General features: G+C 35.2%; 2 protein-coding genes across 2 annotated transcripts; one reads left to right on the top strand and one right to left on the bottom strand.

Moving 5' to 3' along the window:
- Nucleotides 1-7: 7 nt before the first annotated feature.
- On the bottom strand, nucleotides 8-3,401 carry LOC127933891 (E3 ubiquitin-protein ligase TRIM35-like). The gene is made up of 6 exons (XM_052530965.1): nucleotides 2,927-3,401; nucleotides 2,303-2,398; nucleotides 1,984-2,214; nucleotides 1,805-1,827; nucleotides 1,580-1,698; nucleotides 8-770 (listed from the first exon to the last, which is right to left on the bottom strand). The coding sequence occupies exons 1-6, from the start codon at nucleotides 3,329-3,331 to the stop codon at nucleotides 229-231; spliced, it is 1,416 nt and encodes a 471-aa protein (XP_052386925.1). The 5' UTR covers nucleotides 3,332-3,401; the 3' UTR covers nucleotides 8-228.
- A 2,989-nt stretch (nucleotides 3,402-6,390) lies between these two features.
- On the top strand, nucleotides 6,391-11,401 carry rabl2 (RAB, member of RAS oncogene family-like 2). The gene is made up of 8 exons (XM_052530930.1): nucleotides 6,391-7,213; nucleotides 7,285-7,314; nucleotides 7,520-7,599; nucleotides 7,795-7,874; nucleotides 8,322-8,433; nucleotides 9,726-9,823; nucleotides 10,398-10,481; nucleotides 10,564-11,401. Exons 1-8 carry the CDS (start codon nucleotides 7,113-7,115, stop codon nucleotides 10,636-10,638), a joined length of 660 nt encoding a protein of 219 aa, XP_052386890.1. The 5' UTR covers nucleotides 6,391-7,112; the 3' UTR covers nucleotides 10,639-11,401.
- Nucleotides 11,402-14,689: the final 3,288 nt, after the last annotated feature.

Raw genomic sequence — 14,689 nt, forward strand, 5'->3', positions numbered from 1 at the left:
TTAAATCTTTAAGCATTCTTTACTCCAAAACACAAAAATGATTCTGCTTTATTAATTTTTTTTTGTAGTGTAGGTGGATTGAACATTTGCAGTCAAATGGTAACCTTTAATTGCAGAACTGTTCTTGATATTGTCTCCATAGGATGATTTTATATTGCTGTATTATCGATACTGTATTCACAGTTAACCTATCAGCTTAACTTCACCAGTTTAAAAGTAGTTTTGCCTCTAAATGTATGCTTCCACAGTTGTCTCTATTGGCATGATCCTCATTGGCTGTTGCATACAGTGACTATAAAAGTAAGGGAACACTCTCTCAGTGAACGTGTGTTTAAACACATGCAGGCCGATATTGCGACCCGAGTCAGTGAATGTGACTTTGCCCTTGTCCCAGTCCAGTTGGACCCTGATCCTCTGAATTCTCTGGTTGACCCGTAGAAGGGTGAGGATCTGGGGAGAATAGCCCTTCCCGTATTTCCCGTTGCAGAAGCCCACATACCACAAGCCTGTTTTGGAGGGGGTCAGTCTGTGTTTGTATGCAGACTCTGTGATCACTCCCACGGCCCAGGCTGTGCTGTCGCCCACCTCAATGTCCCAGCAGTGAGTTCCCGAGTTAAAACCCTCAGAACCTAGAATGCTTGTGTAGCCGTCGAATCTCTCTGGGTTTGCTGGAAGCTGTGGGAAGTGCTCATCAGAGTAAGTTATACTGGTCAGATCATCCGACACGACCAGATAAGGATGGGCGGTGTTGGGGTCAAAGGTTACTGGGGCTGGAGAGAAAGAGATAGAGATGTATAATCACTTTTAAGACATTCACACACAATGCATTTTGCTTTGTGAAATGTGAGACGCTGGCAGTGGAATTGGGGTAAACTGCAAAGTCACGACACATTTAATGATTCTTTAATCTTTAAAACTTTAACCACATTTTTAGAACCATGGAATCCCGTTTTCAGCATGGAATAAAAAAAAGAAAAGATAATTGCGACTTTTTATTTGCATCTACTCTGACCTCCAGTTTTCTTTGTTTCCTTAATTGACATTCTGAGATACAATCTCAGAAAAAAATCCCAATTCTGTGAAAAAATGTCAACAGTCACATTTTCTGAATTTTCCTTCTCAGAATTGTTTACGTCTCACAGTTTCTTTGTTTTTCAGTTTACCCTCTGAATTCTTTACTGTATATCTTAAAATTTAGTTCATTTTGCAATTCTGACTTTTTCTTCTCCGACTTGCAAGATTATATAATTTATATCTCACAATTCTGACTTTTTCACTCTGAATTCTAAAAGTACATCTCACAGTTATTTTTGGCCATTAATACAAAATAAATAAAATTAAAAAAAAGGTAATTTTGACTTTTTTTTATTTTTATTTTGAGAACATGATTTGTGGCGTGAGAATGAGTAACTAACGGTCAAGTTTATGTCTTTCAGTGCTCAATTTTTTTCTCATAATTCAGAGTTTATATCTCACATTCTGATTCCGCATCTGCAGTTTTTCAAAACAAAAACACGTTCTGCATCTCTGTGTGAATGGCTAATAGTACAGATGATTATGTTATCTACTCAGTACTCACTGTATCGAATGCTGGCTTGTAGTTTCTTGGATACTTCAAAGGTTACGTTACCCACATGCTTTGCTACATTGATGAGCATTCCTGAAGGTCCGGTCTGATCCTGCAGTGTACACTTTGTTCTGAAACAAATTTGAATAGTCAATACTGATATGAGTTTGGTTTCACCAGAAGTTTGGGTGGGGGGAGTGGGGGGTTGGGTTTCGGGGGTGGGGGTGAGAATCTTACCTTTCAGTTGTAGCCTTGTAGTTCTAGAAATAATGTAGATAAAAACAAAGATGAAGCGATATTATGCGTTTAGAAAATCTACAAATTTTATACATTTTAAAAGGTAATCAAGTCACGTGATGCTTCAGAAATCATTATAATATTCAGATTTTCTGCTCAAGAAACTCGTGGATTCTTACCACAAGAAATGTGAAGTCATTCCTTCTCAGCTGTTCTTCGATGGACTCAATAATGTGTGAGATAGATAACATCCCTGATCGAATCTCCTCAGTCTTCTTCTTAATTATCTCACTCTTCTGCTCCTCTTCTTTCTTCAGCGCAGTCGTTCTGGCTGCCTCTTCAGTTTCTAGAAACTGGTGCAGCTTGTCAAACGCCTCCTTAATGTGAGTCTCGGTTTGTTTGCTCTGATTCTAAGCACAAAATATCAGCAAATTCAGGCTGCAAAATCCATACAATAGTTCAACTGTTTTAATGTTGAAATATGCTCCCGGTACTCACTTTAATATACTCTGCTGTTTCATCCCAGGACTGTTTAATTTGTTCGTAGACTCTGAGTTTCTCCAGAAAGGCCTTTAGTTTCAGCCGGAGCGTTTGCTAACAAATGTTAGAAAAAGAAGAGACAAATTAATTTGGGGCACATTGTAATTTTTACTAGGTTAAACTAAGCTCTTTCAGGGTAGGGATATTTTTTATATCGCATGTTATTTTTTATTACCATATAAAATATTACTATTTCAAATTAACTTTAATGTTCAGTTTTAGTAATTTTGTTCTGTGCTTTTGTAATATTACAAATATTTCTATACAGCACACACATTTGTTTATTTATTTTTGTGCTCACTTCAGCCTGTGATGCACTGATGTGTCAGTGGTATGATTGATGATTTTGACTTATCAGCAAAGTTCCCACGGATGTTTTGTTTTTGTGAGTCTGAGAATGAGTGTCATATAAGGGCCATTAGTGTGATAAGACCTGTTTGACAAGACAGCTTTCATATCTTACCCATTTCTGGTCCATTAAATCTGACACAAACAATCAGTGAAATCTGACTAGAGTCTACAAGTCACAATTGACTGTTGTTAAAAACTGTTTCCATACTATCTGACACTCTGAGCTCTTACCCTGAGTTCCTGTGACGCATCCTCTGTTGAACGGATGCAGTGGTTCTTATGCGATTTGGCATTTCTGCATTTCCCACAAACTAGTTCTTGATCTTCAGTGCAGAAGAAAGTAAGAGGTTCTCCATGAAGACTACAGACCTCCACCGTCTCTACAGGAGGCTCCTGAGTTGTTGTTTCTCTCATCAGATCACACATGTTTCTCAGCACGATGTTTATGGGTGGGTTAGGGTTGGAGGACACCCTTCTGCAGATGGGACACTCTTGACTTCCTCGCCGATTCCAGAAGGTTTTCACACAGCCGTTACAGATGCTGTGAGAGCAGGGTAGAAGAATGGGATCCCTGAAGATATCACAGCAGATGGGGCAACAGAAATCCTCCTCTGTAAGGGACAGTCTACAGGCCATTTTGCCTCCTATTCAATTTAAATGTTTTAAAAAGTTGTGTCTCTCTGGCTCTCCCTCTCTGTGTCTGGTCCAGCTGTCTTGGAGCACAAGAGTGTCTCTCAGCTGTGTTTACATACCAGACGACTGCAAATCAGGGAGGAGCTTATAAGAGCAAAGACAGCATTTCAGCACGACCATCTATTGTTCATAGCATTCAATATTTTCTACAGTAACACCCTATTAATTTCAATAATAAATTAGACTTAGACTCTTTATTCACCAATTCACCAAGTGCAATTTCACGTGGTGCTAGTCTCTCTCTCTCTCTCTCTCGCTCTCATATATATATATATATATATATATATATATATATATATATATATATATATATATATATATATGGTGACAAAGAAATATGGACCAAAACTAGTTTATATATGCATAAAATATGTAGCTACAATATATATATATATATATATATATATATATATATATATGGTGACAAAGAAATATGGACCAAAACTAGTTTATATATGCATAAAATATGTAGCTACAATATATATATATATATATATATATATATATATATATATATATATATATATAGTAAATATGAATGTCTTTATACAGTATCTCTGTTATTTTTAGTATCATTTATATTCTGTTATAGTATTTATTAATATTTTGAAGCACACGTTTATATTTTCAGTTTTTATGTTAAAGTTTAGTCTTTTTTTATCATTTTTATTTTTATATAAATAATATACTTTATATCAATTAAATTAATATATTTATATGTTATTAAGTTAATATAATTAAGTTAAATTTAAATTATCTTCAGTTTTAGTACTCCAACTTGTTTGGCTTTATTTCAGCTTTTTATAATAGATTTAAATTTAGTTTAATTTATTTTAGTTTTGTTACTTAAAATTGTGGTAAATGGATGTATTATTATCATTATTATTTTTAATTTACATTTTGTCATTTAGCAGATGATTTTATCCAAAGTGACTTACAAATGAGGACAACAGAACCAATCAAAACTAAAAAAATAAATATTTAATATGAGGAATGCATGCATCATATTGTATAGAATTTGTGTGAACCATCTAGATTCATTATGTTTTTTAGCTTTTTTATTTTATTCTAGTCATGTACTCTCTGACCTCTGGGGGAAAGAAGAAAAAAAGCCTTTTCTATCATCCTATCTGACAAGCAGATTTATAGTTTTTCTGTTCTGTTCTGTTCTGTGTATTCCCGTGTCAAGAATGTGACCAAGACAACATTCTGTAATGTGCTGTTGCTTTCTCACACTCAAAAGTAAGTAGGGAAGATAATTGCGTTTGATATTACTGACAGGTAATTTGTCAAAGAAGACATTCTTGGTATTGTTTTCTGGATTCGTTTCCTGGAAAGCACAAATATAGGTCAAAGTTTACATCTACAGAAATGAATAATAATTGAGAAAAATTATGTTTAAAACTTAGTGCTGTCAAATTGTACCGTACATAATACAGGTGCATCTCAATAAATTTGAATGTCGTGGAAAAGTTAATTTATTAAAGTTCAAAGTTCCTTTGTATTAAATAAATTCAATGAATACAGACTGAAGTACATAGTTTAAACCATCTCAACAAATTAGAATACTTCATAAGACCAAAAAAAAAAAAACAACAAAAAAATTTTTTTTACTGTACATGTACTCAATACTTGGTATTGACTACTTTTGCTTTAATTACTGCCTCAATTCGGATTGGCATGGAGCTGATAAGTTTGTGGCACTGCTGAGGTGGAAGCCCAGGTTTCTTTGACAGTGGCCATTAGCTCATCTGCATTGTTTGGTCTCTTGTTTCTCATTTTCCTCTTGACAATAGCCCATAGATACTCTATGAGGTTCAGGTCTGGTGAGTTTGCTGGCCAGTCAAGCACACCAACACCATGGTCATTTAACCAACTTTGGGCCGGTGTCAAATCCTGCTGGAAAATGAAATCAGCATTTTCAAAAAGCTGCTCAGCAGAAGGAAGCATAAAGTGCTCCAAAATTTCTTGATAAACGGATGCAGTGACTTTTGGTTTTCAAAAAACACAATGAACCAACACCAGCAGATGACATTTCACCCCAAATCATCACAGACTGTGGAAAAGAGGACTTTTGACCACTGGGCAACGGCCCATTTCTTCTTCTCATTAGCCCAGGTAAGATGCATCTGACGTCTTCTGTGGTTCTGGAGTGGCTTAACAAGAGGAATACAACAGCTGTAATTCCTTGACACGTCTCTATGCCTTGACCCCAGCCTCAGTCCATTACTTGTGAAGTTCACTCAGATTCTTGAATCGATTTTGCTTGACAGTCATCATAAGGCTGCGGTTCAACTGGTTGGTTGTGCATCTTTTTCTTCCAAAGTTTTCCTTCCACCCAACATTCTGTTAACATGCTTGGATACAGCACTCTGTGAACAGCCAGCTTCTTTGGCAATGCATGTTTGTGGCTCCTTGTGAAGGATGTCATTGATTGTCTTCTGGACAACTGTCAGATCAGCAGTCTTCCTCATGATTGTGTAGCCTACTGAACCAAACTGAGAGACCATTTTGAAGGCTCAGGAAACCTTTGCAGGTGTTTTGAGTTCAATAGCTGATTGCTTTGTCACCATGTATATACTTAAGAAATATATGTAATATATATTTATGTATAATATAAATTATATATAAATATGTATATATGTATACATGTAAATGTTTCCTAAATATAGCCTATACATGTATGTGTGTGTATTTATATAATAAATATAGGCTACATGCATATAAACACAGACACGTATAATTTGTAAACAAAGACTTTTATTTTGGATTGGATTAATTGATTTGACAGCATTAATTATCAACGTCAAAATAATCACGTTAGATCAAGAGGCAACCTTCCACTCCCTCTCGAAACCAACAAGGAAGTGACTATAACTGCAATTCATCGACTGGCCGCTAGAGGCTGTCTCCAAAAGAGAGTCAGTCCCATAGACTCCCCATGTTAAACTTTACAGAAGAAAAAAACGTTTACAGCCTGGTACAATTTTTTATTTTTATTTTGGTCTATATAGATAATTGTGCCCTTCGTGACAGCTGAACGGGGTGAACGGGTGATCATCCATTTACATTTTATGTTGCATTTTTAGTAGTATTATTATCAGTAATAACAGTATTTCCTTTCTGCCACTCACACTAGTTGTATTACGTTTAGAGCAATCATTAGAATAAAGTACTATAAAATCAAAAAGCCAGGCACCTTCGAAGACAGCCCGGCGCTTTCTCGACCTTTACGGGTCCTGGCGTTGCTTAGAGACGCGTTGTTGTCGCGCATCTCCACAGTAAATTTTTCTGGAACCAAACCGAAAATTTTAATCACAAAATAACGATGTTTGTCTAGTCTGTTATCCAGCCGTGAATGCGAACAAATTTACGACGTGCTTTAAACATATCTGCACTAAATTGTTATAAAATATTCTGCCGTGAATAATGATTTAGATTTAGCTTGGGTTATCAGGCTAATCTGCTAACTAATTAGCCAGTTAGCCAAAGCGAGATTCAGACACGCTCGACGTATTTTTGGGAAAATAGACTTTATTATTCGCGTTACGGCTTGTGAAGATGAACTAAACGCAATCTCTAGATTTAATGGAGAAAAGCAGCGGTGTTTCGGCTGTTTTCTTCATCTAATCTAATCCCGGTGTTTCGGCTGTTTTCTTCATCTAACTTAATCTAATCCCGGTGCGGGAAAACGCTCAGTGTTTACATCCCTGCTGGACTCGCGATGGACTCAGGAGGCGTCTCTGATCTAGACCTGGACAAATATGACGCTGATGAACAAGTCAAGATCATCTGCCTCGGAGACAGCGCTGTGGGCAAATCCAAGTATGCTCTCTTTCACTACTGCCAAGAGGTTTTCGATTTGTTTTCTAAAGGCTTTGATCGTTTTTTTTCAGGCTCATGGAGAGATTCCTTATGGATGGATAGTATCCTTTGTCTTGTGTTTTTTCATGTCAGTCAGATCTGCTCTCTCTCTCTCTCTCTCTCTCTCTCTCACTCTCTCTCTCTCTCTCTCTCTCTCTCTCTCTCTCTCTCTCTCTCTCTCTCTCTCTCTCTCTCTCTCTCTCTCTCTCTCTCTCTCTCTGTGCCAGTGTTTGATTCAGAGTTGTCAGGTTCTTAATGATGTGTCAGTCGGCCTCAGCAGCTCTCCACATACGCTCTGACTCTGTACAAATACACCACCACCATCAATGGACAAACCGTCCTGGTTGGTAAGCTTGGCATGCAAAAGTGTCTTATTTTAGTCAATGATTGCAAAGTTGGCTGTATTGCATAATTGACTTTTTAATTTAGAAATGCCAGGTGTTTTTGTTTTTCATGTTATAGAGAAGCAGTCATGACTTTTTAATGCCGTTAATGCTTGTGTCTAACCTGAGCCCTGAAGCATTTGTTGATCTGCACGACAGATTTCTGGGATACTGCAGGGCAGGAACGTTTTCGAAGCATGCACCCGTCTTACTACCATAAAGCTCATGCTTGTGTCATGGTAAGAGACAGACGCAAACCACTCAGTCTTATTTTAGTATAATTTATTTAATGTTATTAATACCACTATTTATTAATATTTTGAATGACCTTTTATTTCTATATTATATATTGATATAATTTCAATTTGTAGTAGCTTTAAAAAAAAATTGCTTAGCTTTAATTTTAGTTTTTATGTTTAGTAAATAATAACTAAGTTGAAACTACTTGCATGAATCAGAGAAATAAATATTTATTTATATGCTGCCGTAGTTTAGAATAATAGCCATTTAACAGCAACACACACACTCACCTCCTCTTATAATGATAAGTAGAAATTAAAATTGTTGGAAAAAAATTGGTGTAGGTCATTATTATTATTTTGTATTATTATTATTTTTTAATTACTGCTTTTTATAGACAGTAGATCTCAAAAAGCTCTCAGAATGAATAAGATTGCTTTTGCCAGGTGTTTGATGTCCAGAGGAAAATCACATATAAGAATCTCCCAAATTGGTACAAAGAACTGCGGGAGTACCGTCCAGAGATTCCCTGTCTGGTGGTCGCTAACAAGATAGACGGTAAATTTGGCTTGTGAGATTACAGATGAGCAGTGTTGTGGGTAACGCGTTACAAAGTAACGCGTTAGAGTACTCTAATTACTTTTTTCCTGAAATGTGTAACTTAACGCGTTAGTTTCGTGCGTAAGTAATCAGTAACTTCGTTATTTTTTTAAAAAAGTAATCCGTTATTTTAAGGAAAGGAAAATCCCGACTGCAGCCTGCTTTTTGTCAGACAGTATGCCTAGGTCTACTGTGCCACCTGCGGATGTATCAGCGGAGCCGAAGCTCTGTGATCGTAAAGTCAATGGCTGTGATGCGTCTGTGCCCTGCGCCTGACCCTGTGTGTGTGGGGTTTTTTTTTTTCGAACTCCCGGCAAGATGGCAGAGAGGACAGCGTTTGGTTTATGGAAGTACGCACATTATTTTCAATTTGTCAACGAAAAAGAAATCGACTGTCGGACAAACGTTTCGAAAATCTGCTTCTGCTACGTTTTATTCAATACTTTGAGGAGTAAATGTAAGAGGACTGTGTTACAGCGAATTTAGGCTTGTGACTGTGAGTGACACTTTAATAATAATTAGTTCGGCTATTAAGCGATTTGTCATTTGCTTGTGTGGCAGTGAAGGTTTTAATTCGGTTTGTAATCATTTTTGTTTGACAGGCAGCTGTTAATTTCTGTTAGATCGTTGGCTGGCTGGTTGTTCATCATTTCTAAATGGATTTAAATCTGCAAACCTGTTTAAGGTTGTGTTTACAAGTAAGCATACTTGTACTTTGATAACTGCATTATGTAAAGTTAAAGAAAAATCAGGAGTTATCTTGTGGTGCTCATAATATACAGTATCCTAGGCTACCGGGGCTGGGTAACGTTAGGTGCGAATTTTGATTAATAATATGTTCTGTGATACTAAATAAATAAAACGCCATGTGGAATAGCCGATTGCTGACTGTCTTTCCTGTTATTGTTATTCTGCAGTGTTAATTTAGTCGGATGACTGACGTTATTCATTGTCGGGAGTCACGACTTCTAGGTGCATTTAAAGGGGCCGGGGGCTGTGTCTGTCATGTGTGAGCCGCTGCAAACGGCTTTTAATTTTTGGTAACGCATGAGTACTCTAACGCATTACTTTTATGAATAGGTAACGCTGTATCATAACTGATTACTTTTAATTGATGGTAACGTTGTAACTTAACTAACTACTTTCCAAAGTAACTATACCCAACACTGCAGATGAGAGCTTGATTAGCCAGTGTTACGCTCTGCATGTCTCTTATCTTTTGTCCTTTTATGTTCTCTGCTCTTCAAAAGCTGACATTAAGGTCACCCAGAAGAGTTTCAACTTCGCTAAGAAACAAGGTCTGCCTTTCTACTTTGTATCTGCTGCCGATGGGACCAATGTGGTCAAGGTGAGGATGCAAAGCAGAGCGTCCTAGACAGATACAGTAAACAGATATCAGGAGAGAATGCAATAAAAAAAACTGCATTAGCTATTGAACTCTTAAAACAGATTTATTAAGTGTGACGTGTGGATTAAATACATTCTCCATTGTTTGCTGTGATGAATTTGGATTCATCTTGTAACTATGGTGTATGAATATTTTTCATATAAAATGGGTTTTCATCTGACATTCCATTCATGACAATTCCCCAGTTAAGGTCTCTTTAATTAGGTAAATTAATTGTGTTCAGGATTTGCTATTTATTTACATAAAAAATCATTTTAATTTTCATACGCAAGTAATTGTTTTCCCTTTACATTGTCATTTATATGTCATCACATATGGGCAATTTGAAATGTATTCTTGTTCATTTTATTTTGTATTAAAGTGAATAGCACACACACATTGTTTTTTTTTTGTTTTTTTTAATTATTTTTTTTATTTTTTATTTTATTTTTTTTTTAAATTAAGGAATGGATAAAGAAATAGTTTTAATGTTTTAAGAACTGTGAGGTTCTGATGTCCTGTAAATGTTCCACAGGTGTTTAAAGATGCCATTCAGATGGCTCTGTCCTACAAGAAGAACTCCAGTGACTTCATGGATGAAGTCATGAGGGAGCTAGAGGTGTGTGTGTTTTTGTTTGAAGGTAAATGCTTACTCTTCATGATGCAGTTTACCGATCGATTTTATTCATGTTATTTTGCAGAACTTTGAATTAGAGAGTAAAGAAGAATCATATGATAAAGAAGAGACACAAGAGGGAAAACTGGACTCAGCGTGACCACTCATCACACTTTTCTTATTCTCTGTTTTCACTGCTTCTGCAGTTGTACTGATGAGATCTTCAGATCATGGCTGTCCTCTCACCATCCTGAACAGCTGAACTCTACCTCACACCACTCAAAGTGTGTCTGATTTTGGAATAAATTATGCTTTGGTGAATGTACAGCTGGCATTAACAGATGATGGACATGATGGAATCACAATGCACTCTGAACTTTGATTTGATACGAATTGTGGAGCATGCAGATTTAGCATGTAGATCTAAAACTTTTAAAACTCTGGAATGTGAAGCTTTGTGCCGAATGTAACATGAAATATTTGTAATTTACATTTTTTTGATTTCAGGTGAAATTTTCAGTGAAATATTTATGAGCCACTGAGATTTAAGTGTACTATTTTATAGCATTTGCACATTTCAAGTAACAAATGGTGATGCTCACTGGTATCAATAAAGTACTTGATCTTTGTACAAGGGTAGTTGATTATACTGTACAAGCTGAAACAATTACCGTATACCGTTTTAGGATAAGCATGTTTCCTTATACATTTACAAAACGCAAACTTTTATGTTCATCCCATTTGCCAATTAACCTGATTTTTATATTAAAGCAGATTGTTAGAAAAATATCTGAGAATAGGATCAAACTCTTCTCAGGAATGGATGAGACAGCCATGATGCAAACTCAGTGTAGCGGATGAATGTGTTTGTGAAAACCAGAGCAAATAAAGAGCAGTGACTACTCTGATGATCACTGACAAAACCTTCAGGTTACAGATCCAGACTTTTATCTTAAAAAGAGGACGAATGACTTGTGTGTACTTTACCTGATAATGTGCAGCTTTCATTCTTTGACCCACTCACTGGACATCTCAAAGAGAGTCAAATGGACATGCAAGCCAATTGTAAAGCGTTCATTGCCACTTCCACATGCAACTGTTTGATGCTGTCCAGTGAAACGGGGGAAGTTCAGGAGTGCATCTCAAGAAATGCCAAGAACACTCCTATCATGTTACAGCACAACCAAAACACACCATCCCTCACATTTTTTTAAATTACTGATTGTAAATTATTTACATTTTAAAGTATTTGTTCTCTAATGAATGTAATTGGTGCAGATTTTTTTTAGGTCAACAATTATGTTTGGACAGATGTTTGTCATGCGGGATTGTCATAAAAATGCAACCTATGTCCAAAATGCATCATGCAAAAAATCAACGTTTAATCAATTTCATTATGCAAAATTACATTTGAAGTAAAACATGAACCAGATATTTATTCACGAGTTTCCCATTTAGAAATCAGAAATAATCATTACTGTAAAGAGCATTTATTCATATTGCACAAACTGTGAAGTTTTATTTTTCTATTATTGCATTTAGTTCGTGTTTTGTGATGTTTTGCACAAGTGCTTTATATATCAAACATAAATCTGTGTTGGTGAACTGAAATAGAACCAGCTTTGTACTGAACATGAATGTGTGTAAATTAACTGGAAACAACTTACATCTCTTTAGAAAAATGTTCTTATTTCTGAAGCCTCTAGGTGTTTTTATGTACAGTCATTTTCTTGTTCTGTGAGCAGAATGGTGTTCATATTAAAGAATTATGAAGCAGGATCTCACATATGACAACATTCAGCAATTATTAGCACTTTCCACGAATGGACCATAACTGACAACAGAAAATGATCTATGCATGAGAAGTTGCTAGATTTAATATCAAACATCAACCATTCCAATACTCTTCTGAAACTTACCATAAAATTTGTGAATTGTAAAAGTATCTTCTTGCAAGAAAAACACAAAATGTACATACGATACGAAAATGGTAAGATCAAGTATTTTTATGTATGTGAAAAGTCATTTAAAAATAAGCATTCAAGTCAAAACTAGAACCAGTGAAATCTGCAACCTTGTTTCCCATACTGGTGATTTTTATATATATATATATATATATATATATATATATATATATATATATATATATATATGTGTGTGTGTGTGTGTGTGTGTGTATATCTATATCTATATCTATATATATATATATATATATTTAATGCTCATGATTTTATATATAATACTAATCAAACCTATAAAACGAAATACTATACGAGAAGTTTTATTTTACATTTATTTGAGGTGGAAAAATATTTTCTTAAGCATTCTATAGTCTCTCAGTTACAAAATGGATAACTTTTCAGTGTTTCAACCATATTTGTTTACACATCTTTGTAGAAAGTGCTTCTCTCTCTTTGTTAAGTAATACATTAATACATAAATACATTAATACTGAGTGAAATAAACCTCAACTGAGCAACCAACCCACCAGAAAACAATGCTCATTACAAGCAGTATATACTGCATTTCTTGCTATTTTTATTGTGCTTTTGTTGGTCAGAAAACAAGATGGACAACCCTATAACATAATGCAGTCATGTAAATGATGTGTTTTATTTCATGTTTCGTCCTGCCATCGGTTGAGTAAAATCACAAAGAAATCAACTGCAATTTTCATTCTGGTTAAATATGCAGAAATGATTTCTGCGCTACATTGGGACAGAGTAAAGGGCAAAGGTCAGGGAGAGTGTCCACCTAATGTGCAAGTCAGTCACTAATTGACTTTCTGGAATTCAAGCCAAACAGAACAGATTCTTAAATCCAGACATGAATGTGCCCAAGAAAAACACAATAGATCGGGCCACGTATGGAAATCACTGAAAAACATAAAAATGTACATAAACTCATAACCAGAGAGCAAAAAGAAACACGACATGTGTGTGGTCTCACAATGTCCAGGAGGTGGCACCCTAGTGCTGGTTCAAACAGCGTTTAGTTCCAATCAACCTCAAAGAAAAGCTAAAAAACGATAATCATCTTTTGGCAAATTTGTTCATGTTGTTGTCCTTTCATCTCCTGCTAGAACAACTATAATGTAGCAACACCAATATTATGAAAGATGAAAGTGATGTGTATAGACTGAAAATCTCAGCTCGCGAGTTTTCAGAAGATGAGAAGAGGAAAACTGTGGTACATACGGCTCAGAAATGCAGTTCCAAGTCTCCAGAGTGGGACGACATTCACAAAAACACACGCAAGCTTGCCTTTGTTCTTCTGGATGAGCTGAAGGTTGGAACATGACTTTGAGTGAGATGAAAAATTAAATAGGTCTAAACTGAAAATGGAGCGTTTCTGTAAGATTTCAATAAAAAAAACTAAGTGGATTTAACAAGTCTACCACGGAATGAAGAAATCTGTGTGTAGTAGGCTCCGGGCTCATCTGCATCCGAGGATATAGTAAGTAATTCACAGTTATCTTGGGGCCCGACTCCAAACGGCCCCAAACACCTTCATTCAAGCCCTTGTAAAGTCAGACAGACTGACGGTTTAACACAGAGCGGCTGCTTTAGGATGGGAGGGCAGGATCTCTGTTAATGTGATACATACTAACTAGTCTTCATCTAGGATGGGAGAATAAAATGTAATCTAAAGAGTAAACACCATATTTACAGAACAGAAATGAGGTTATAAAAGTACAGTCTGCTCAGTCATAGGTCACACTTTATTTTATGCTGGATATTTGTATATTTTAAATGTCAATCAATTGGAATATATATATATATATATATATATATATATATATATATATATATATATATATATATATATTTCACTATCAACTATCAACACGATATCAGTTATCAGATAAAGAAAAACTAATTAATTTGAAGTCTTTTATTGTCACTAAAGCTGCATGTTTAGGATCAAAACATAGTTAAATCGTAATATATATATTTTGTTTTACAATTTAAAATAATTTTTTTATATTTGAATATATTTAAAAATATATATTTTTATAAAATTATAAATGTATTTTTTTAAAAAAAAAAGAATACATAAAAAAATTACCTTCAAAATTTTGCTAGTGTGTGTCTGTGTGTATATATATATATATATATATATATATATATATATATATATATATATATATATATATATATAGATATATGTGTATATAGGACTATTAAAAATGAATCTTTACCAGTAATAAA

The sequence above is a fragment of the Carassius gibelio genome, chromosome A18, assembly GCF_023724105.1.
Source record: "Carassius gibelio isolate Cgi1373 ecotype wild population from Czech Republic chromosome A18, carGib1.2-hapl.c, whole genome shotgun sequence".
NCBI lineage: Eukaryota > Metazoa > Chordata > Actinopteri > Cypriniformes > Cyprinidae > Carassius > Carassius gibelio.